Here is a 22,879-nt window from a genome sequence, read left to right on the forward strand (position 1 = left end):
CCCCTGTGGCATAGAGGAGGTACAGCTTACCCATGACAGTGATTCATTGCCCCCTGTGGCACAGAGGAGGTACAGCTTGCCTATGACAGGGATTTATTGCCCCCTGTGGCACAGAGGAGGTACAGCTTTCCCATGCCAGGGATTCATTGCCCGCTGTGGCACAGAAGAGGTACAGCTTGCCCATGCCAGGGATGTATCACCCCTATGCCACAGAGAAGGCTCAGCTCGCCTATGCCAATGCTTCCTCCCACCTATGCCGCAGAGGAGATATCGCCTGCCCACACCAGGGATTCGTCAATCCCTGCTCACAGAGAAGGTGCATCTTGCCTATGCCACTGGTTCCTCACCCCCCATGCGCATGGCAGGGATTCCTCCTCAGCCACTCCCACAAGAGGAGGCTCAGTCTGCGATACTATGGATTCTTCTGCAGACCTTCACTACAGTGGGTGAAATCATACGATTCCAGGGATTCATCCGTGAACTCTGCACCCAGAGGTGCTGGAGCCTGCCTATGGGGACAGAGTGGGAGGGGGGTTGGGCTTATCTACAGCCTCCAATAGGAGTGATTTGCCCCGCACAAGGTCATTGACGCCTTATTACCCCACCCCAAGAAATGGTGCAGCAAAGTTATGCTAGTAAGTCATCAGCATACCCAAGCCGGAGATTCATCAGCAGAGCTTCCCCATAGCCAGTAAAGCGCCCATAAAGAATTCATCAGCAATTTTCACGGGAGGTGCCGCTCAAAGAGGGTGCGCAAAAACATGCCATTGAAGTATCAGAAAAGGTGGAAGTATCCATGTCTGGGATTCATCAGCAGGCAAGCACCCTTCCCCGAAGAAGAAGTTGCTCCCCATTTCCTGGATTCATCATCAGCCCTGCCCGGAGTAAGTGTAATCTGCCTGTGCCTAGCTTTGATTGGGGTTCATCAGCAAGTCTTACCCGGAGGAGGTACGGCTTGCCAATATTGGGCATGCGCAACCCACAGCAAGCCTTCCTTTGCAGGGAATCATCAGCACGCCCCCCTAGCCCCTGCACACAGGTTCACACACTGCTCGGTGGAGATGCAGCCTGGACATGCAGGTTTCCCTTACTCCCCATCCCAAACCAGTCACGCAACAGAGCCATTAGTGTGCTGAGGGGGCGAGGGCTGTGCCCGCCTGCCCCAGCCCCTCTAGCCACCCAGCCCTGTTACTCCCCGAGTCGCCCCAGCTCCATGTCTGAATGTCAGTCCTCCAAGCACCACGTCTGCCAGGCCTGCCCGCTCTGTCTGCGCCCACATCTGTGCGCGTTCTCTAGCGCCGCCCCTGCCCCCCCCCCCGCCTTCTCTCTCTCTCGCTACACAAACACACATGTGTAGGAATATATACTCCGTGGATGCGTGTGCCTTCTGCTGTCAGGGGGCTTTACCATTGAACTGCGTTTGGAACAAGAAAGCCATACACCGCTGCCGATTCTCGGTAAGAGTCAGTGCAGTGTGGGGGTGCGCGTGGACTCGGGGTATATTAAGTGCAGTGAAAATGCACTGCTTGAAAAGTAATGTCACCTCACAGTGCACCTGTGACATGCACTGGGGCCTGGAGGACAGAAGTGCCGGCGGTGACTGACAGGCCCTGGACCCTGTGCTCCACACACACACCCCCACACCATGCACTTGCGCATATAATAAAATATATACACACACTCTTATATATTTATATATGCGTACCATAGCTCGCTCTATATATGTATATATCACGCCTTAGAGAAAGAGGCACATTCTTAACCATTATTCTTGCACAGAGGTGATTTCTTAACCCGTTGTGTCAATGACGTCGTGCTTGTGTTTCTTTGTGCATAGTGCGGATTTCTTTACAACCAAATCAAAAATATATAACGGGTCATGTTGACTGTGGTGCAGTCGTGCCATGTATTTAAAGACGCGCAAACCCGCACCAATACACATACACACAAGCGCAAACATACATACCTACACACACGCGTGCCAGTGTTTTTAAATGCACGCACGTATGAACACACACACAATTTGAATTGTACCCGCTGCACCTCCGTGCTCAGATTAGTGCACGGCGGCGAGTGCACACGCTGACCAGCTCCCGCCCTCCCTCTCTCTTTCACTTTCTTTCCTCTTCGTCGGTGACATCGGAAATAAAAAAAAACAAATGTTAGGAGAGTCCAAGACTCGAGGTTATCTACTCCCCCCGCCAAAGCAAAGAGCAAGTGGCGCCCAGCAGCGGGCACGGAGGCTTTCCGGCGCTTTACCGCGCGGATCGCCTTTTAAGGACGCCGAGAATGTGTCTCCCAGGCAAACTCATTTAGAAGCCGGAGGCTCCCCACATTCCCCCCCCCCCCCCCCCTCTACTGCTGCTCGCCACGTGAAGAAATGAAATGCTAATATGCATTTTGCAAATGGTGAAGGCAGAGTTCAGCAGCTCGCAGTATTAGCAGCGAGCTGTTATTGAAGCTAATTTCAAGATTGCTGCTTGCCTGGAAACAAGGCTTAATGGGTGGGAGCGCACTTCAACCTCCCCCACCCATATTTTAACCAGTGTTCCCTTTTTTTTTTATATTACTCAAACGAACTTTTAAAAGGCTACGGAAAAACAGCAGCAATTACGCAATTTTTTTAAATTTCGTTTAAAAATCCTGCTGTGCAAGGGGACCCCGAAGCGCCGCAATTGGCAACAGTTTCATACTTCGAGTCGCTTAGACAGGCCCATTTTTGTAACAGCGCTAAAAAAGGGTTGTTAGCGTAGACCGCGTAGTTCTAGGCGGATATATCGGGAAATGTGTTTTTTTCCTGGTCTGAAACGCGCTGCCATCGCCTCGTTCTGCTGTGTGTCTGGTGGCGACGTCGCGGTGCACCGCGCCTCGTTTCTTTACACACGGGTAACGCGGTGTAAGTTCATTACGGTGCATTTTAAGAGGAACATTTTACACGAGAGTTCGTGCACGCACACCCTTCCTCGGCGAGGTCTTGCTGCTGAGAATCGGGGAGTATACGCTGCTCCCCGCCGCCCATCTAAGCCGCTTTTAATCCGTTTGACGTCCTTTACGCACTATTGGAATTTAGATATTTTGAGAGGAAAAGGGGCGCCCGTTGTGATGAAAAGGAGGGGCCGCGCCCACCAGGCATTTAACATTTTAGGTCTGAAAACGAATCCACGTTTGCTGGACACGTGTTGTGTGTTTCTATTCAAACCAGACACCGGGGGACAGACGTCTTCGCATGACACCATTCGTGATAAACCGCGGTACACGTTAAACGCTACCCGAGTTTGTTTAAGGCGCGGAATATTTCTAAATCGCTCCTTAATTTGTGGACGTTCTGTTAATTGTAGATTTGAATTGTGACTGATCCACGAGACACACAAACCAACACAAAAATCCGGTTTAATCTCGTCCAGGAAGCCGCAGTTTTAGCAAGCGGGGGAAATCGGTTTCCCCCTTGCACCTCAAGGCGGTGAGATGGGGTGCCCCCTGTGTTTGAGAGGAGGCGGGGGCGGGCCTGGTCCTTTTGGTTGTTGGCCGGGGTGGGCAAGTGGAGAAGTCTTTTTGTTGAGTTCCTTGTATGGATCGGCCGGGTCTGGGGCTAATGTAATTACGCCCGTCAGTGGCGGGCCGCGGAGGGGCTCATTATATGGGTGACAGTGATAAACGAGCACTGCAGAGCAAGCTTTCTCTCCTGGGCCACCCCCCCACATCTGACCCCCACCTCCGGTCCAGGAGGTAGCCATAGAAACACCTACAGGCCCCGCAACACTGCTGCAAAGAGGCGGTCAACACCAACTCCCTCCCAAACCCCATGGTAGGAAACAAAATAGTTCGACACAAGCACGCCAGCACACACCACCACAATCTCCATTCTGCACATAGGCCCAAGCTGTGAGAGTAAGAACGTGGCCAAGAACACGCAGCTCCGATCTTATTCTAATAACAAGGAAGGAGAGGCAACGTCCGGCTAAACATGTATGTTTTATTATGAGAGTATGTCCGATTGGGGCTTCGCGCTTTCTTCCAGTTCCCAGGACCCTTTGGAAACATTGCACCGTATAAGCTTAAACCCGTGGGGGGACATTTTACAATCAAACCGATTCTGGGGTTCCCAGATGCTTAGCGGCCATCGCTGTTATGAATTGCAACAGTGCGTGTGTCGCGATACCTTAGAGTGCATGTATTCCTTACTATAGACGGGAGCAATAAAGGACGCGGGTTATTTCTCTCTTATTTCAGGACCCACTTGAGTTATTTTACACCCATTTGTGGCAATAAATCCTTTACTTTACTGGGGAGCGCCAACGCCTTTCCAATAGCCGCATCGATTTATTAGACAGAAATTGGTTTAGCAACGGTTTATTTAGGATTTGTGGAGCGCGCCCAACCCGTGGGAATCTGGGCACTGGAAAGCAGGTAAAACAATGTACAGGTGTTACCACAGGCAACACTGGAAGACCTGGGCTTGACATGTAGCCAGTCAGTAGGTATTTACAGGTGCAATAAGCCCATACAGTAATCATACGTGTTCACATGTGCAGTATTATCCCCACAAGAATTTACAGATACGATGCACAGAACATTTGAACGTTCGGGACCAGATTTCAGAATTTTTCTCAAAACGATCACACCCCGCCTCTCGCCCTGCGCGTGAATCGAAAGTGTGCCCTCTCAGTGCAGCGCTTAGACACCCGAGCGTTTGGGCGCTGTGTGAAACGGAGGAAATAATAATATAGTTGTTATGGATCGCGCTATTTTTAGGAGTATTGTTTGTTTTGAAGTTGTTCTCCTGCCCATTTTATGAACGTGTGATAATGGCATGATAAAGCCGTTTTGTAGTAATACCCCCCAAGCGCCCCCCTCGGGCTTTCTGGCTGTATTTCCCCTTTTCGAGCTTTCATTTCACAGTATTCGATAAAGCGCTCGCAGTCAAATGCCACGGGAAGCACTTTAACTCTGTGGGGGGGAGACTCACGCCCCTGCCCCTGCGGGACAGGCTCTGAACCCCGAGTCTCTCCCCTCGCTTTAGAAAGCCAGCAGAGTGTCGCCTACACTCGCAGGGGCCACACTCGGGCAGGAGCGGGCATTTCCAGGAAGGGCACTCGGCAAAAGCCGGAAACCAGCACCTGAATCTTTTATTTAAAGAAATGGGGGCTTGTAATAGATTTCTAATGAGGCCGGCAGATCGATGGCCGGGGTCCAGGGCCGTGTTTACATTATTTGCGCTTCTGGCCCTGGACCCGCCTGTGGAGTCGCTCTGACGGAGCGGGGGAGGGCTGGGGGGGGGGGGGGGGGGCGGCCGAGCCGCATCATCCATCATCCCTGTCACAGGGAATCTGTCCCGGAGACCAGCACAAGGCAATCTCCCGCCTGTCTCTGCGCCGAAAAAACGATTAATATTAAAATCTGCCTTCAAACGCTTCCCATCTCGCGGCGGCGAGCGCCGATATTGGAAAGGTGGGGGCGCCGGCACCCCCGCCCCAAGAACCAGTTCAACCTTAAGAGCAGAGCGACCCGGTTCCCTAATGGAAAGAAGCATAAAGCCCCCCCCCCCCCCCCAGATGTCTGTTGCTCCTGCGATTCCTGGAGTCCAGCGCGCAAACTATTGCAAACTTCCAGGAGCTGATCCGGCGGGGGCACCGAGGGGGCACCGCGCGTGGAATGCGGGCCGCTTCTGGGCAGGGGGCACTCTCCGGATTGCAGCACTAATGCCAACCGTGTGGGGGGAGGAAGGCGCGGGGGGGTGGCAGAGCCATCTCGAGACAGCTGCTCCATGCGTTTGTCGCAATTCCCGCAAAACCGGCTCTGGAGGGCGCGGGCGGGAGGGTGGGGGGGGCTGCAGGGAAACTCGCATTCTTGGCTTTCTGTGGACTCCCCATTTCAGATTTTATAATAATCTCCCCGTCTAGGCGCCCCCCTCTCTCCTCTGCTTTTCTTCGCCTGTTTCTTCTCTTCCCCTTTCTCCTCCCCTCATTCTCTCGCTGTTTTTTTGTTTCCAAGGACTTGTTCTCCTCTTCCGCACCTTTGGGTCTGATTAACAAACATGTTTTCAGTGGGACATTAACATGCTTAAAACATGTGTCTTTTCCTATCGGCGTTCTAGCGCCAATGTTATCATTTTACCGCGTCCCTCTTCCTGTTGCCTTTCCGAAGGCCCCGTCCCTACTGCTTCCTCGTCCCGCCCTGTAGTAATGTCCCTCACCTGTCTCCCCCACAACACACCTGTGTAGCCCCCGCCCATACATTTTATTTATTTTTCTATCAAGTAATAAACCTCTCCTCGTCTTAGTGAGGACACGCGGCGCTCCTTTTCGGGCAGATAAAACAACATACAAACAGAAAGCCCCACGCGAAACTACGAGGGAAACAGGACATCGCGGGAGGCGGGGAGAAAATAGCCTTAACATAGAATCTACAGATTTGGGCAGAAGGGCCACGAGCGAAGGCTGGGGCGGGCTACACCCCAGTTTCTCGCTGCACCCCTCACAGCGCACCCCCTGCAAGTTTTCCGGACTTGTTTGCTCCAATTCTCATTTAGCATTTTATTGCTGCTGGTGCCGACGTCTTCTTCATTTCCCAGAACACTAACAATCCCTTTAACAATAACACCGCCCCCCCGCCCCCCCCCCGGGTTTCTGGGAGTTGAACATGTTGATAATTCTGATGCACAAACAAGTGCATGGTCCATTACTGTTCTTCTGACACGCGCGCGCCGCCACCCTGCTGTGAAGTGGGCGTCGGGGTGCGCATATTATCCAGGCTGCTGTGCCACGTCAAGGAAGCCCCCCCACCCCCCGCAGGGGCTCACTTGCCGCCCTTGCTACCCTTCTTCTGGGGTGCATCCTCGACCCCCCCCCCCCCCCCCGAGTTGCTGCCACTCAGCCACTGTCGCCGCATCGTTGGAAATTCACTACTTTTCACGTTTCCGGGTTTCTGCCGAGTGCAAGTCATTAAAATGCTAATTAATGATAAAAAAACACATCTCGCCCTCGGTTGGAAACATTAATAGTTGATGTGTTTCTCGAAATTAGAATCTGTCGTTCATTTTTGTATTTTTTTTTAAATGGCCCACGCAGAAGGGGAAATTTTAGCATAATTGAATTGTATTAAACTTTCAAATCAGATGAGACAAAGCAATGGGTGGTTTCATGTTTCCGTGGCCTGCATTAATTCAGAAAGTTCAGAAGAAGAGGGGCTTTTATTAGAAATGTATGTATTAGAAATACAGGTTACTACACCCCCGACCCAAGAAAGCGCACAGTGAAGGGGTGCTAAGGGAACTCGCGGCCCCCGCCCCCCACGCAGGGCCATACCGAAGGCTTTCAGCGGTAGGAGGAATACAACCCCATGCTAGTGTTCAATGAGCAAAGATTCTACCCTCTGAATCCAGAGAAATCCCACCCCAGAAGACCCGAGAGACGATGGCGGCCCACCCGAAACCACAGAGCCAATCACTGTAGCTCTCCACGGTTATATACCCGATGGCCGGAGGGGGCATCACCACAGCCACGCAGACAAGCACAAACGTACAGAATGCGGAGAGTGCCCCCCCCCCCCCCCCATGAAACACCACAATACGAGGCACAAGCAGACGCCTAACAAGGAGGTCTGAAGGAAGGAGGCAAGAAGGAGGATAGCACAGGGGCAACACCCTGGTCTTGGAAGCAAAGCCAGGCAGAGCAACGGAGGTTCGAATCCCGGATCCACACTTACATACAAAACTTTGGTACTAGACGCCTTATAAAAAAAAACAATTAAATGCATTAAATAAATGCAACCCTTTCTGCAATCACCTCTCAAAAACTACCACAGGTACTTCACTACATTGCAAGAAAACAAGCCACACAACAGAACATGAGAGACTACCGACCTAGAGTCCACAACTCTGCTCAGCAAATGGTGGCAACTGAAGCTGTGCCTACTAAACCACCACCCCACCAGCTTGCCTTTCAGAGCCCCCAGGGGACCACCCGTGTGGTGATAGTGCACAGTATAAATGACCTTTCGAGTTTTTAAAGACACATTTTGATTTGAACTGCTTCTCGCACTTTTCTCCATTCCCCAAGAGCATGGTCAGTGATTGTATGTTTCTGGATTTGAACAAGAATGGGACATAAAAAACATATTTACTGTCTTGTTGTCATTATGTTGTAGGCACCGACCTCGTCTTAAATACGGACACGTTATTGACCACATAGTCGCTCAATAACACTTGGAATTGCCCTCAGCGCTCTCATGAGCTCTGAGCTAAAAGGTGATCCCAGAGCACTGACGTCAGCTAGCACAGGAAGGTGGGAGCCCCCACCGGTCAGTGGGACCCCCCACAGAGCAGGGCATAGTGCCATAGGTACATTGCAGGCAGACTCTCAATGTTCTCATATGAAGTTTCATCATTTTGACATTTCCATAAAAAAAAATGATCAAACCAGTTCCTAGAATGCGTATAAGATGGAAAGAGTGTAAAAAACGTACTACCTTCCTTGTTGTGGACAATTTTAAGGTATTAGATATTTTTCCATACTTTCTTGGGCCACTGCTTTTTTTTGTAATTGGAATGACTAAGCAGCCGTGCCTAAATTAGCCCTTGTCCAAGTGTGTAAATGCTCTGTATTTCAAAAACATTTCTGTTGATGCACACAAAACAATATACATCTGATTTCAAACAAGGCACAGCAGCTTACAAATAAAAACACCCCCTACGGGCAGCACATTAAAAACTCAAACAGCCCAACAAAAAAATGAAAAATTGAAATATTTATTACCGCATTTTGTGACTTAACACTTTTTTTTTTTAAACATAACGTCACAGTCCTCATACAAGTATTTTTAATGTACATTTTTGACGAAGCTTAAAGGTGAGAGCATTTTTTTGTTTCTAATGAGGAACACGTGCTGAGAAAGGAAGAAATTATGGACACACAATACCGATTCCACAGCAGATCTGATACTAGCAAAAACATTCTTTTTTCCAATTGAGGTAAACACATAGAATATCTAACATGGAACAATTAATAGACCAAACTCTGTACGAAGTCTGTTACCATTCAACTTTCATTTTGTCTTTCGCTCTCTCGCTCTCTCTCGTCAAAAAGCATACACACACACACTCGCAAACTTTCAGTTCACAATAAAAGTTCGAGGGCTGCTTTTTTGGTGCAAGGACCAGTTAATATTAAGAAGGCCGACTTATAAACATTTGGGTTCGTTTCTTTGTCTAAACCTCGGTTCAGAGGACTGCCTGGAAGACCTCTTCTGCTTGCTTCTGGGTCTTCACCTGATAGCACAGAAGAAGAAGAGTCCAGCCAGAAAGCAAAAAAGAAGGGCCTCCGTGTCCTCTCTGAGGGGCTTGAAACTGAAAGGGGACTTTTTGTGGAGGAACAGAAGAGGTCTCTCAGCGTTTTCATAGAACAGGAGGCAGTGCAAGGAGAGATGTCCACTGGTGCGACCGTCACTGTCGGCACTCCTGCTCTCTGGTGAAGCAGGCTGCTGTCTTTCAAAGATGGAGACCTTAGCTGCTGTACCAAAACACAGTAATTCTTTTGGGAACAACACACATAGTGTGGAAAAAACAAGGATCAGTTTCTTTCTTCTAAAACTATTTTGAGGCAACAAAACTCGCGTGATGAAAGAAATGTACAAGTTAACTTAGTTCCTATGCTTATATACTACAGTAGTTTTAAACTCTTTGAGTCTTTTTCTCGCGCTCTCTTTCTGGTGTTTTTCTTTTTCCAGAGGAACTTTCCAAGGACTGTATCCATCTCAGTGAGCCCAGGAATTCACATTTGTGTTCTTGGTTTAAAGTTGGTCCTCTGTTGTTATTGAAAAAAAATGAGAAAAGTAAAAAATAAATCACAGCTGTCTGGAATTTTCTTTTTTTTAAGTGTCAACATCTGGTCCAAGCTCAAATGTCTGAGAATATGTTCTGTTTTCCCTTGAGTTCCCTTGTACAGTTAGGCATGGATGTCCATCAACTGTCCGCCAAAGCCGGGATCTGCAGAATTGCGCATGGAAGGGCCCTGTGCTGATATAGTCATTCCAGAGTGGGCAGGGGGTCCTCCGTGCAGGACCATGGCTGGCCGATGATGAGGGTGGCTTGGCAAATAGGGATGCATTGGGGGTCCGTGTCTCAACTGAGAAAGGTGCGGGGTAAACTGGGGAGCAGTGTAACTCGACTGTGCCATACTCATGCCCATCGGAGCTCCCGGAGGTCCGTAGTCCCCAGACATGCCTTGCAGACCTAAAAAAAGAGAGAGAACAATGAATTTGGAATCCTTTTTATTTAAAATATTTCAAGTACAAATGTTACGTTAAGAACTAGCAAAGTCTGCATATTTATACATATATGCAAAGGTGCCCGGATACATCTGAGCAGAGTAGGGAGGGTGTCTGTAAATAGAGCCTTTATAATGATCATCTAGAGATAAATAACAGGGTCAAAGGGAATTTACAGCCAGGTCAATGGTTTTGAAGATGCTAATGAAGACCAGAGCAGGCGGTACAGGCAGTACAGGCAGTTAGTCAGGCGGTGCCTACTAAGAATCTCCACGTTGCTTTGTTTGCTCACTCTACAGTTGCGTTTTCCCAGTACTAGAATGCCCAGTTCATGATCTTGAGAATAGTTTTAATCTCGCTGGGTTCTCTGCCGACTCTGATCGCTTTTCATCCCCCCGAGACCTGAAATGATTGGTTGAACATGCTGAGACTATGAACGGGGCTGATAGGCTGATTTGCCGCTCGGGATGTCGCAGATCGGCTCCCCTACAGAGATTGCTTTCTAGCTTCACGCACATCAAGTCTGCCCTCCCTGACTTGTCCTACCCCGAGGTTTGACCTTGCAATCAGATGACCTATACACATTGTGCAGGTTTGGATCGTCCTATTAGTGGGATCAAATGTCATGTCTCATGGAAGGAACATACAACCTAAGGAGCTTGGTTTGTGTCTATACTCCCTGCCATGGGCACTGGTTCCAAAACAGTGGTTTCCTGTATGAAGTGAACATTGATGGTTGGTTTCCTGGGAGTTACTGCAGGGAAGGGATGGGTTTTAGGATAATGTGTGTCATAATAGGCACAGAGAGATTTTCTTTGTGTTGACACGAGCCTCCGTTTCCGCTCGCCTTCCCCTATGAGGGAAGACCCTTCCTCTGTGTGAGAGTACTCCGCCTCCAGTACTCACGCCCACTTGCAATGGGTTGTTTGCGCAGCACCTAAAGGCGGGAAAGGACGTATCTGTGGGGTGAAATGCTCCAGAGATAATGTAAAGGGGTTTAAAGGGGATACGTGTGTCCACTAAGAGCAAGTGTAGCTGGGCCAGAAATAAAATAGAACTGCTGCTGCTGCGGCCAAGCAGGCAGGCAGGCAGGCAGGCACAGCTCTGTATCTGCTAAAGGCCGGAGTAAGGCCTAAACAAACCAAGACAGAAGTGGGGATGGATCTCAGGAAATCTGGAGGAAGGGGGTATTTCCTTCAATCCTCTGATGGAAAAGGCAGGGCTTCATCACTGCTTCCACCTGAGAGAGGCATCGCCTGACTGCTGGGCAGAGGGAGAGTTTGGCTGGACAGCAACTGGTGCTCAAATGTGCTTCTTTATCCTGTGACAACGAGGACATTTGCTTAGCAACGGTCTCCTTTTAGGAAGTCAATACTTCATCCAGCAGCCAACCGTACTCAGCAGACATGAGCAGAGATGACATTCCTGTCAAGAGCCTCTGGGTGCAGGCGGGGCATATGCAGAAGTGCACCACAAGTTTAGCAAGGAGATCTTCTAAAGGACACACAGGCAATGGAATGAAGGAACACTAGGAGGCAGGTAAGTTGCCTGTGCTCGGTTAGTAAGGAAGGGTGGGCCTCATTCCGGCTATGGCGGTGCTAGACAAAAATGGAGGTAATTCCATAAATGGCACTTTTTTATGGTAACAGAATTACCTCAATTTTTCCTGCAAAGCCAAAGTACCAGTTTTGGCAGAATTACCACCAGAGGAATAACCGAGTGGTAATTCTGCCAATTTTTTGAGGATTTACCTTCAGTAAATCCTCCACTTTTGCTCCAAAAATCGGTGTAAATACCACTCAGTTATTCCGCCAAAAAATAGGGACTAACACTACCCTACCACCACTTGTAATCCCGTGGTAAACACACAGGACCAAGTGGTGGTAACAGTATCCTATGTTAGGGGTAATTCAGCTGAATTGTCACCAAACTCAGAACGAGGCCCTGTGTACGGAAGTACTGCATGCCAGTGGCTGATTTGCATCAGGCGGCCTGGTAAAAGGGTGTGGAAGGCGCTGATAACTCTCAGCGGCTTAGGACACACACGCTCAACTTCGGTTTAGTCATTAATTTGGCATTCACAGTGTATCTCTGTTGGTTAAGATTGAGGAAGGAATCTTCGTTAGATAGGGAAGATGTAGGATCAAATTCCCGACTAGGTTATTTACCCAGTTGACAGGGCCTGCAGGGGGCACCAGAGATGGGGGGCTGTTGCAATATGAAAGGGCTGCCGAACATGATGGTTCATCAGCCAGGAGTGCAGTCTGTCTGCCAGGACAAGCCTACCAGGAGCAGAACCAGGAGCAAATGCCATTCGGATCAGTCCTGGAGGTGAATACGTATGCACTACTTTCCCAACTATTGGGGTATTCTGTTTTGTAATTTTCTAAGTATTTGATTGGAAGAGTGTTGGGGGAACCTGGACAACCATTAATGCTACGAAGTGGTAGGTGACCTTCCAGGGAGCTGAGCAAAGTCAGTGAAACTGAGCCTGCAGGCCTCACATGCTGCTGTCACCCAAACTCCTGACATTCTCTGGGAGGGCAGTTTACAGGCAAAATGTCTTCTGAAATACCATTTCCTTCTTGGCTGCAATTGGTGGATTGGTTGTTGCAGAGCGCTAGATGCAGCAGTGCGAGCGGCAACCACCATGATATCATGATGACTTTACTGGCAATAATCAGGCCTTTGGTTTTCTTTATATGCATGGAAAGCCTCTGGATTGTAGAGTAAGCAGAACTCCCTCTCTAGAAAGCGACATCCTGTCGTCTGTTGCATTTAGAGCGCTCACGCTTCAATTTGAGTCTGCTGGGGACAAGTAAATCTTGAAGTATTTCACAAAGTTTTAAAAGATTAAGATTCATCAATGGACGAGAGGCTCTTCCATGGACCATCGATCTGCTAGCAAGGCTGCCATTCATCAGTAGGGAGTAAATGGTAGTCACTAGATGGAAATAATGGGCAAGCTAGACTGTAATATCCCAAGGAACTACCAAGTGGCCGGTCCAGGGGAGGATATGGAGGCCAGAGTCAGGCTGTGTTGGAGGAAGAGCAGTCCAGATCCAGGGCCCATGCATCCTGGCTGCTTTCCATCCATATGCTGAAGTCTCCTAAAAGCAACAGCGCTTTGACTTTAAGGCCAAACAGACAGCATCTGAAAAGGGAGGATCAGATGGCTGGAGATGGGGTGTGGCCGGAGAGGGGGTTTGGCAGGCTATAGCCCCACTACGATGATTGGTGTCCTGTGTGAAGTGGAGGCAGTAAATGCTAAGTCCTTTTTTTGTTTTTACCGGAGACCAAAGAAAGGAAAAACGCAGAATCTTCATTTAAATCCAAAGATGTGAAGCAAGCAATCGCCTAGCAGCAACAATTGAGACGTTCCTCCTGGAATCTGCATAGACCTGCCGCATGTTGATGAGGAGCCCCATTCCCACATCCTGGGTGCAAGAATGTGTCGTATGCCCCCTGTCTTTCCAGTCGGCCATGCTACCTTACGAGGGGTGGTCCCGCGCCATGTGTCTCCAGTGAGCGTTTCCAGGTTGACCCTCTTATCCCTTCCTCGCTTCCTCAATCAATCTGCCTTCAGACCAGAGAGTTTTGTTCATGCTTGAGACCCGTACCTGCAGGTCAAGCGGCTTCCCTCCCTGATTCCAACCCACTATTTTAGGGGGGAGGGGTAAACACTGTATAGTGCCTCAAATGTTCCAATAGCGTTGGAAAAGTCAGCAATAACTGACTGACCCTCCCCAAGCATGCTTTAGACTCCTACTTGCCCAGGCTTTTGAAGGCTGTTTGCTCTGTGGGTGAGGGGCGGAGGGGGCAGCACTGGCAAGAAATGCAACAGAGACAAAAAGATGCCACCAGCCTGCCAGAGTCCACATTTGGGGAAGCCAGCCCTGCCTAAACTCTCATCATGCCACTCAGCCCAGAAGTCCAGGCCAACTATTTCCCGGCTCAGCGAGAGCGGAAAGTTGAAAGCAGCCATTAGACCCTTCCAAAGGCCTGTCAAGTCCCCTAACTGTGTTGCTCCCAGCCATGTGAGGCAGCAGTGTTGCTTTTAATGGCTGGGGCACATCCGTCACTTGTGCAGTGCCAAGTGAGAGGCCACCACAAAAGGAAAACAATGAAACTATATCTCACCTGTTTAAAATGTCTGCTTTTTTAGTTTAGGAACACTGCTCCTACATTACAACATTTCAAACGTCATATTAAGTTTTTGGCGGGATGTGTAACATCCTGTCACGACACTTGAGAGTGAATGTTAAGAATGTTTCCTTTCTGTCCCTTCTTCTTTTCTCTTCCTTTGTCTTTTTTTATGATTTGGGTTTTATTAGGTTGTGTAAGGATTTCTTTTCTATTTTTTTAAACAAAAGTTTTTGCCTTGTGTTTAAACTGTAGTTTTTTCTTTTTCAAATAAAAAAAAATATACGTTTTTACAGACTGTGCAGTAACCAGATGGCACGGCTTGAGAGATCACCAGGCGGGCACCGTCCTCTCCTTGCCAAGTTTGGCCTGTAACAAGGTTAGGATAGCCCTGGATCTGTGCCCAAGGTCCAGGCACCGTTCGGGGACATGTCACACGCGCATCGGCGGTGCCCCCCTTTTCAGAGGCCAGCGCCTGGTGGCGTCTGAAGAGATCAGCCGAAGAGGAGGCAGATTGGGTGGGAAGCTGAGCCGTGGCGAAATGTGATCGCCAGCTTGTGAATTCTGGTTTACTGTACTCTGACGCCCCCTCTGGCGCTTCGTGGCTTTACCATTCAAGGAAACGTGCTCTTGCAATTTAACTCCAAGGGCCCGATTCGTGGATTTTTTTTACACGGCTCAACGTGACTTTGCACTGCTGAAAAGTGACTTTGTCCTGCCGACACAAATCCTGATTCATGGAGCTATGCAAATGCAAAGTTCATTTTGTACTGCAAAAAAGACTTTGCACTGACACAAAATACACTTTGCACAGTTCAACGAATCAGGGTTTATGTAGGCAGTGCAAAGTCCCTTTTCAGCAGTGCAAATATTCCCTGCATCGGTGAACAAGTGTCAAGTGCCACCCTTACTTCTTCTAGACTTCATCTCAAAATCCCCGGCCGGATGGAAATGAAACGTCCAAGGCGGTTATGCTGAGTGTCCGCACCCCCAATCTTCATGGCAGTCCCACGAGGAAAGTCCCTCTTTTGCCTTGATTATCTATATCTAATTAAGCAGGGGGCTTCAAACATGAACGCCAACCAAGCAGAGACACCACTCAAAGATGTTCAACCACCATAGACGTGTCCTCGTTTAGGGATGGTCCGCTTGTTGTTTTAGGCCTACTTTGCTCAACAAGCTTAAAACATAGCGACAACCACATCGATGATAACATGGAGGGGGCACCTAAACAATCCTGGCACCACCTAAGCAAGCGGGGGCCTCTTTGGCAAGCAGGGCTTTTAAGGCGAGCCACCCTTCAGAATATGGCTGTGGTCAGAGCCTTTGCCCGGAGTCTCTTAAGGCAAAGGGGCTGCTTTCCTGCCAAAAGACGCACACGCGTGTTGCGCTTCTGGGGTGAAAGTTCCCTGCGGGGGCCCTGAACACGAGAGTGGGACTGTAGCTTGCGTACCCGAAACTTGCTCTGACTACCTGCACCATCAACAGTGGTGGTGTGAGAAGGGAACAGTGCTGGGGCGGGCGCTCAGCCCAGTAGTTGGGCGAGGCCAGCACAGAGGCCCAGGCCACTGCTGGCGGAGCGTTGCCTGCTCTGCCCCCTGCTCCCACACAGCAGCGTTTCCCAAGGACAGCACCGCTCCGAGAGGCCCTCAACATGTTGGCAGGAGTCGGAGCAGGGAACTTTAAGGGGGCGGGGGTGTTCCCGCCGTAGTGCTCTCGGGAGATTACCCAGGGGCAGAGGTCAGGGGTAGCAGGAAGGTGACAAGGCAGGCTCAGTACATCATGCTTGTAAATCAGAAAATGGACAAATATTAAGCCTAAAACCCATGTCTAGACATCCCACCACAGCCCTCTTATCGTCAGGGGGCTCGCCCCGCACATGCAGAGGCACGCACTCCTCGCACGCTGCAGTCAAGCTAGTCAGTTTGCTGCCTTTCACGACGCACCCGTGACGTGTTTCATGGGTCGACGGGCCAGCGCCCGGCAGTCACCTCCACGTGACCTCGGGAGAGAAGTCCAACAGATGTTTCTGACACTGTACGCGCTAATCTGCGGTTTATCGGATGCAGGCATGCTGTTAAGTAGATGGAGGGCCCGTTATTAGCAGGAGTGCTCGGAACCCGTGAAGACAATGCCACCGCCTGCAGTCTGCTCAGGGCCTGCTGGTAATTAACGACCACACATCTATATTGCCTGGCGGCCTAATCAAATCAGGAGAGGCTAATATTATTCGCTATTGCGCTATTAATGTAATTGCTCATGAAGCATAAAATATGTTTTGTAATTAAATAGGCTGGAAATTCTATGGCCTGTATTAAGGATTATCCAAGCTGAGCAAATGCGCTCTCTATGTCTGTTTTGGGGACATTGCCTCCTTCAGTGCTGCCCGCATTTCCAGAGGTTTGACTGCGGAGAGAAGCGCAGTGCACCCCCTTTGACATCTGAGATGAAGTCTCAGCCCCCAATTTATATTTACCGGCTGGTTTCATCAAGGTATTGGGGTTTAATCTCCAGCATCATGGCACACTGATATACCATGTAACGCGACGTTGCGCGCGCTTTGGTGCAGGCCACAGATGAGTCGCGCACTTTACAAAGATTCTGAGTGCCAATGTTTTTGACAGTTCCCTTTTTTAGCTACTATGGGCAGAAAGCAGAATATTGGAGGACTTTTGGGTGCTCTGAAACATCACTCCATTTTTTGATAGTAGCGCTAGGGGCCGCCAGCCTTGAGAAAGTTCAGAGGAGCAGTGTTACATTCTTAGCCAAAGCACTGGCACCTGTTTTGAACTCCCTCAAGATCCTATAAAGAACAATTGTCCACCACTTCAAAGTTCTCGGGAGTTTTTGTCATCTAGGTATGAGATATGCGACCACAACGTGTGTGGGTCTCTTTGGATTGATAGACCACCGCTGTAGAGGGCTACATGTTTTAGCGTTGTGTAAATACGTAGCGGTTCTACTGGAATGAATGTTTCCAGTTCTGTCGGCCGTGCCGGGAGCATTGAGCTATATCCTGCAGTATTGGGTCCAGTTCTGGAGATCCCAGAGGTACCATATGGATGTTTGCATGCATGGATGGTGGTTTTCATCTGCAGTATTGTGCCCCGTGCCTGCGGTCCCATCGCAAGCATTGTGGTCTGTACCAGGGACATATTGTGGATTAGCGTATCATGTTCTCTATTTCAGGATCAATTCTATCAGTCCTGGGACCTGATGTGGCACGTGCTTCTAAGTCTGGGGTTTCATACACACTGGAGTCCTCACAAGAGGTTTTGTGTCAAGTTCTGAAGGTTACATGGAGATCGGAGACGTTACCAATAACACATTAATTTTGCAAAACTAAACGTGTACATTAAATGATTGGAGGGAGAGGTGGGCAAAGTGATAACAAAAAGTCAGAGGCGAGCAATGGTGCAACCGGTGGCAGCGAGTCTGTGTGATAGGAAATGCCTGGAACTGGGCAGAGTGGATGGGCCGGGCAGGCCTCTCGGGTTTCCTCAAGGCAGGCGTCGTCCCATGGAGTAGCGGAAAATGCGCATAGATTTCGTACCCCTCAATGAGCATTTGTCACTTGCATAGTCATGTTTGCTTCTCGGGGGAACACTCTTGATAAAGAGCTGCCGGACAGGTTTGTGATCTGCAGGATCCCCATGAGATGAACAATACGGGTGTGTGATATGCAAGACGCGTGTGTGATGTGAAAGGTGGGTGCTTGAGGAGGACGATCGCTGCTTGAGGCGCAAGGTGTATGTTTTAGGAGCAAAATGTGTCCATGAGGAACACGATGGGAATGTATTTTGTACCAGATGCATGTATGATGGCTGCGCAAGAAGGGCACATGATGCATAATATGCAAGAGGGGTACATGATATGCAAGATGGCCACGTGATGTGCAAAATGGATGCGTTATGTGGCATCTGAGGTGCAAGATAGAAGCATAATATGCCAGAGGGGTACATGATATGCAAGATGACCACGTGATGTGCAAAATGGATGCGCTATGTGGAACTTGAGGTGCAAGATGGGGTTATGATAAGGAAGATGGCCACGTGATGTGCAAAATGTATGTGTTATTTAAAAAAGTAGCTATAGCCTGGACACAAGACTAGCGCAAATGGCATGTTTCAACTTTTCTTTCCTCGCCTAGAATTAAAATAATATTCTAAAGAGGTCAGCCAGCACATGGGAACAGTCATTTAAACACAGAGGTTTCAGAGTGTGTTGTCACTGCTGTCGAAGTGGTGTCACTTTTGCATATACAACAATCTGGGCCTTAAAGCTGGTCTGACAGATTTATGCCACTCTTCAGTGCTCAGGTGGAGCTCGCCCCATTTCACTGTCATCCGATTGGTACCCACAAGACACCAATTGCAAGCCTGCGGGCGCCAGCTTGACCTGATGTGCCCACTGCCCTATTTAGGGGTGACACACAGTATATGCAACCGGTGCTTCTGTGAGGGCATCAGTACTTGGATACAATACTGATAACTACTGCTGCTCTCATGGGCCCTTAAGGGTACAGAACCCCGACTTCTCTCCAGAACATTTCTTCTTAATTCTACAGTCTGATACCTCCGGGTCTGGGCGCTACCAACAAATACAATTAATCAATAAATCAAACTGCTGTGCACAACAGCAGTACTATACAGGGCGCGATCTCCGCCGTGCCCGGCAAAACTGCGTATTATGAATGGCACAGTGTACACCTGGGAAAGGGGATTTATAAAGCTCAAACCTAGCCTAGAAACACTTCAATAGCAAATCATATCGTATCATAGCTGGGAGGCAATGTCTGCAAGACTGAACCACTGTGGTCTGAGTCCTGCACTTCTCTGCAAGGCTGCACTGTTATTTTAATCAGGACAGTATTTAGTACGACCGAAAGCCAGTAATGGAACAGTGTCTGCATTTCTCTGCAAATAGCAACGCTGGTAACCAAAAAGTGCCTGCACGTTTATGCAAGACCTTAGGACCACAAATGGTTCCGTATCGAGCCAGAAGGAGACTCTTGGTCTGCTGATCCAGACAACATCGAAAGTGACACTAGTCTCCATTTTCTAAAAGGCCCTGAATTTGTTTCCTGAGACAGTGCTTGAACTCCCCTGAATAACACCGACATTCTTAAAGGGACAGTACAAAAGAACTTGAACATGTAGTAATTAAACAGTAGTTGTCCTCCTCTGAAGAACTTGACCATATTTAAAGGGGCAGTAGCGGCCTCTATGATGATACGACTATAAGTAAAGCGCTAGTACTTGGCCTTATCTTAAGCACATGTACAAACTTAGGGGAAGCAATATACACCATTCTTAAGGGTACGGTACCATTCTTTCTTTGGAGAATGTGAACAAACATACACCCACATATGGAGGGACGGTACTGGAACATTGCTGCAATCTGAGCATGAGGCTGTGTTCTCAGCAAAAGGCATGGCAAAGGCACCTATTTTGGAAAGGCATGCAACTATGGGCAAGGACAAAAGGAAGATAATAAAAATGGGCGGGGGTAATTAGGGGAAAAAATATGGCAGTAGCATCAGTCAAGGGAAAAAAAAAAGCCTGACTATACTTACTTCCCCCTGGCTTTGCGATTGCTTTACAAGATGGTGGCTACATGTAGTGCCATTGCCCGTCCATGCCCATGTTCATGCCCATTCCACTCATAGGCCCTAGAAGAGAGAGAAAATCCAAGAAGATGGCAGAAGGTCAGGAAAAGTGAACAATGAAGTGCAAGGGCACGCAGCACGGTGCTGGCGGCACAGCGCACAAAGACCAACTTGCTTCATGCTCGCCATCAGTACTCACTACTCTACTCTCATGCCAGAGAGAGCATTCTGGGAGAAGCTACACCTACCCGACTGTATGGGGATAGGAGATAGGGAACCCAACATGACATGCCAGTACAGGCGAACATCAGGCAAGTCGGGGCATCCAGAGTCACAGGGAGAGCTAGAACCCTCTAAGCCCTGAACCTGAAAGCGTTCCAAAGGCACTCCCCCTTCCTCTGCTCCCTTGGGGTGCAATATAGTGAGGAAAAGGAAAAGACACCTCTGAGCCCATGCACTCCCTAAAGGCACACTCCACAGGAACGGTTCACCTCCAGTACCAAGCTCTTGCTAACATATAACGCTGTGCTGGGAATCAAAATCCAGCCCCGGGGCAACTTTGGAGATGTGTGTCCAGGTATGCAAGGTCTTCAATACCACGAGTGACAGTTCCGCAGGGAACAGGGTATCTTTCGGTTCGTGTCTTTGAGCACATGTGTTTTTTTGAGAGAAAGAAAAAGAGAGAGAGAGACGAGAGACAGCGCGAGAGAAAGAGAGTGTGAGCCTGAAAGGAGTTATTTGCTTCAAAAGCAATGTTGCCATTTTGATGTTAATCTACAATAATTATTTTCTCCTGTAACAACTTTCATCAAAATGATATCTGTCAAACACCAGTGTTTTAAAAAAATGTGGCTATCCCAACACCCATGAATTATGGGCCCCTAAAAGTAATATCCATGGAATAGTCTGTGACATAATAGTGCCAAAAGTGGCGTCCCCAATGGCAATCTGTAATGGTGTCGGTAGCCCCAGCCCTGTCGTGATGAAGGTGGAGATGATTGGCGTAGACCTACCTGCAGGTCGGATGCCCATGTGCTGCTGACCATCCAATACAAAGCTTCCCATTGGCTGGCCCTCGGGACTGTACGCTGCTCCTTGACTCACTGAAGGATCAAGAAGAAAACCTGGTTGTGGTCAATGGTGGACACAGAGGAGAGAGAAGAAAGACACACCAAACAATCAGCAATTGTTCCAGTTTCAGGACTGAAACACGCAACAGACGCGGAGTCAGGAGGAACCCGCTGGCTTTCTCCACCCAGGGCTGTGAACCCAGTTCCACCCCACTTTGACAGAACCCAGCGCATGGCCCACGAGTGAAGACCCAACACAGGAGGACTCCCTTTCCATAACTCGCCCCATGTCTCTGCATTTTACAGAGCGGTGTCTTCTAAGTGCATTCATATGACAATGATATGGAAGTTTATCGACCAGGAATTGATGAAGCTAGACAGATCAATGGAGAGGCCCAAGGGGTAAACCACGAATTTACCGGCGCGTTAAACAATACAATGCCTGGCATGGAGGTAATGATTGCTCAATTAAATGAACATGTGTAAAAAGGGACGTCAATGTTGTACCCACGTTTATGATTGGTTTTTTATAACGCGCTTGATAGCGGGAGGTTTCTAAGCACGGACCCAGGGATCGAACCTCTGTCGCTCCACCTCGTCTTGCTTCAAAGGCGAGCACATTGCCCCTGAACTATCCTTCCGAGACAAGTTTCAATCATACTGGGTAAAGTAGGGGGCTATTACTGACAATGAAGCTCCCTATATGGGGTTTCATTTCTTCTGAGCTGGCAGCCATTTTAACAAACCCTCGGGACTACTTTGACCTCAAAGCTGCCATATTATTCCGGGGTTCATGTGCCAGAAGGGAATCCCTGAGGATATAGGGCCGGGTCAGTGCTGCGGCCTCATTTGCACATGCTCTCTTGGGTGGGAGAGAGTCAATGTGGCATGGCAAGGCTGGGAGTGAAATGCACGGTGCATGAGGATATGTGATGCCATTCTAATTCCCCAGAAGCGCGCAACGAGATGTAGAGACGTTGAATAGTTGCTGCAAATGAATGGGCACAATAAGAATGCAAAGCGACAGATAAAGCCGCCGCCATGATTGGATGCCGGGCAGAAATGAGTTAGTTATTCAAGACCTCACACTCAAGCAAACTGCTTGTGGCAGTGGGTACTTGTGCCCAATTACCAATTCAGTGAGAAAATAAAAAAGCAGTTTCAGTAAGAGTCAGGGTGGGGAATCTCCAATTAGCACCAATTAGAGCACTTGCGTCCTACAGCAGCATTCTGGGGATACAAGAAAGGGGGTGGGGGCGGGCGTTACCCAGAATGCTTTGCCATAGGCATCTATTTAGCAGGTGAAAAACGTCCCAGGCAATAATAACCCGAGGAGGATTTCCTCGGGCCCGTGTGGGACTTGGAAAAAGATTAGCAGTTTATTGAGGCTTCTGTGGGCCTTTATGGAAAAGCAGGAACTGGACAAAAGTGGTCGCGCAAAGGAATGAGAAGTGACAACAGCACAATCCAGCAAGTGGCATGATGGGTGATTAAACCTCAGACTTGCCTGCTCGATTCGACTGGTCGATCATAGGCTGTACGATTCTTCTCCGGGCGTTAATGAACCTGCAGAGGGAGAGAAAAGGAAAGACGCACTTGCTCAATCAATATGTTCTCAGAAACCTTTTGATGTGAAGTTCTAGTTCTTGAGGCACAGAGTTAAAGCATCAACGACGGCAGCTTTTAGGAGACATCTAAAGTTTGCATCTAATGACCTTGTTTTGCTTGAACCCAAATGCAGTTCACGTGCGACAGATCAGGTAGAAGCCATGTTCTCTCATAGACAGGTAGGGCT

The 22,879-nt window shown here is 48.9% G+C and overlaps 1 protein-coding gene across 19 annotated transcripts in view; it reads right to left on the reverse strand.

Moving 5' to 3' along the window:
* Positions 1 to 8,730: 8,730 nt before the first annotated feature.
* MEIS2 (Meis homeobox 2) overlaps positions 8,731 to 22,879 on the reverse strand; it is a 338,667-nt gene continuing 324,518 nt past the window's right edge. For 6 of the 19 annotated variants that reach the window (XM_069638548.1, XM_069638546.1, XM_069638545.1 and 3 more), the window contains 4 exons: positions 22,592 to 22,650; positions 21,028 to 21,138; positions 19,982 to 20,077; positions 8,731 to 10,228 (listed from right to left, as the gene is read on the reverse strand). In XM_069638548.1, the coding sequence (XP_069494649.1) occupies positions 20,019 to 20,077; positions 21,028 to 21,138; positions 22,592 to 22,650 (229 nt within the window). In that variant the 3' untranslated portion in view covers positions 8,731 to 10,228; positions 19,982 to 20,018. The remainder of the gene's footprint in view (positions 10,229 to 19,981; positions 20,078 to 21,027; positions 21,139 to 22,591; positions 22,651 to 22,879) is intronic. The other 13 variants (XM_069638547.1, XM_069638536.1, XM_069638544.1 and 10 more) reach the window with 5 other exon arrangements.

This window comes from Ambystoma mexicanum, chromosome 14 (assembly GCF_040938575.1).
Source record: "Ambystoma mexicanum isolate Mex_15411 chromosome 14, UKY_AmexF1_1, whole genome shotgun sequence".
Classification (NCBI taxonomy): domain Eukaryota; kingdom Metazoa; phylum Chordata; class Amphibia; order Caudata; family Ambystomatidae; genus Ambystoma; species Ambystoma mexicanum.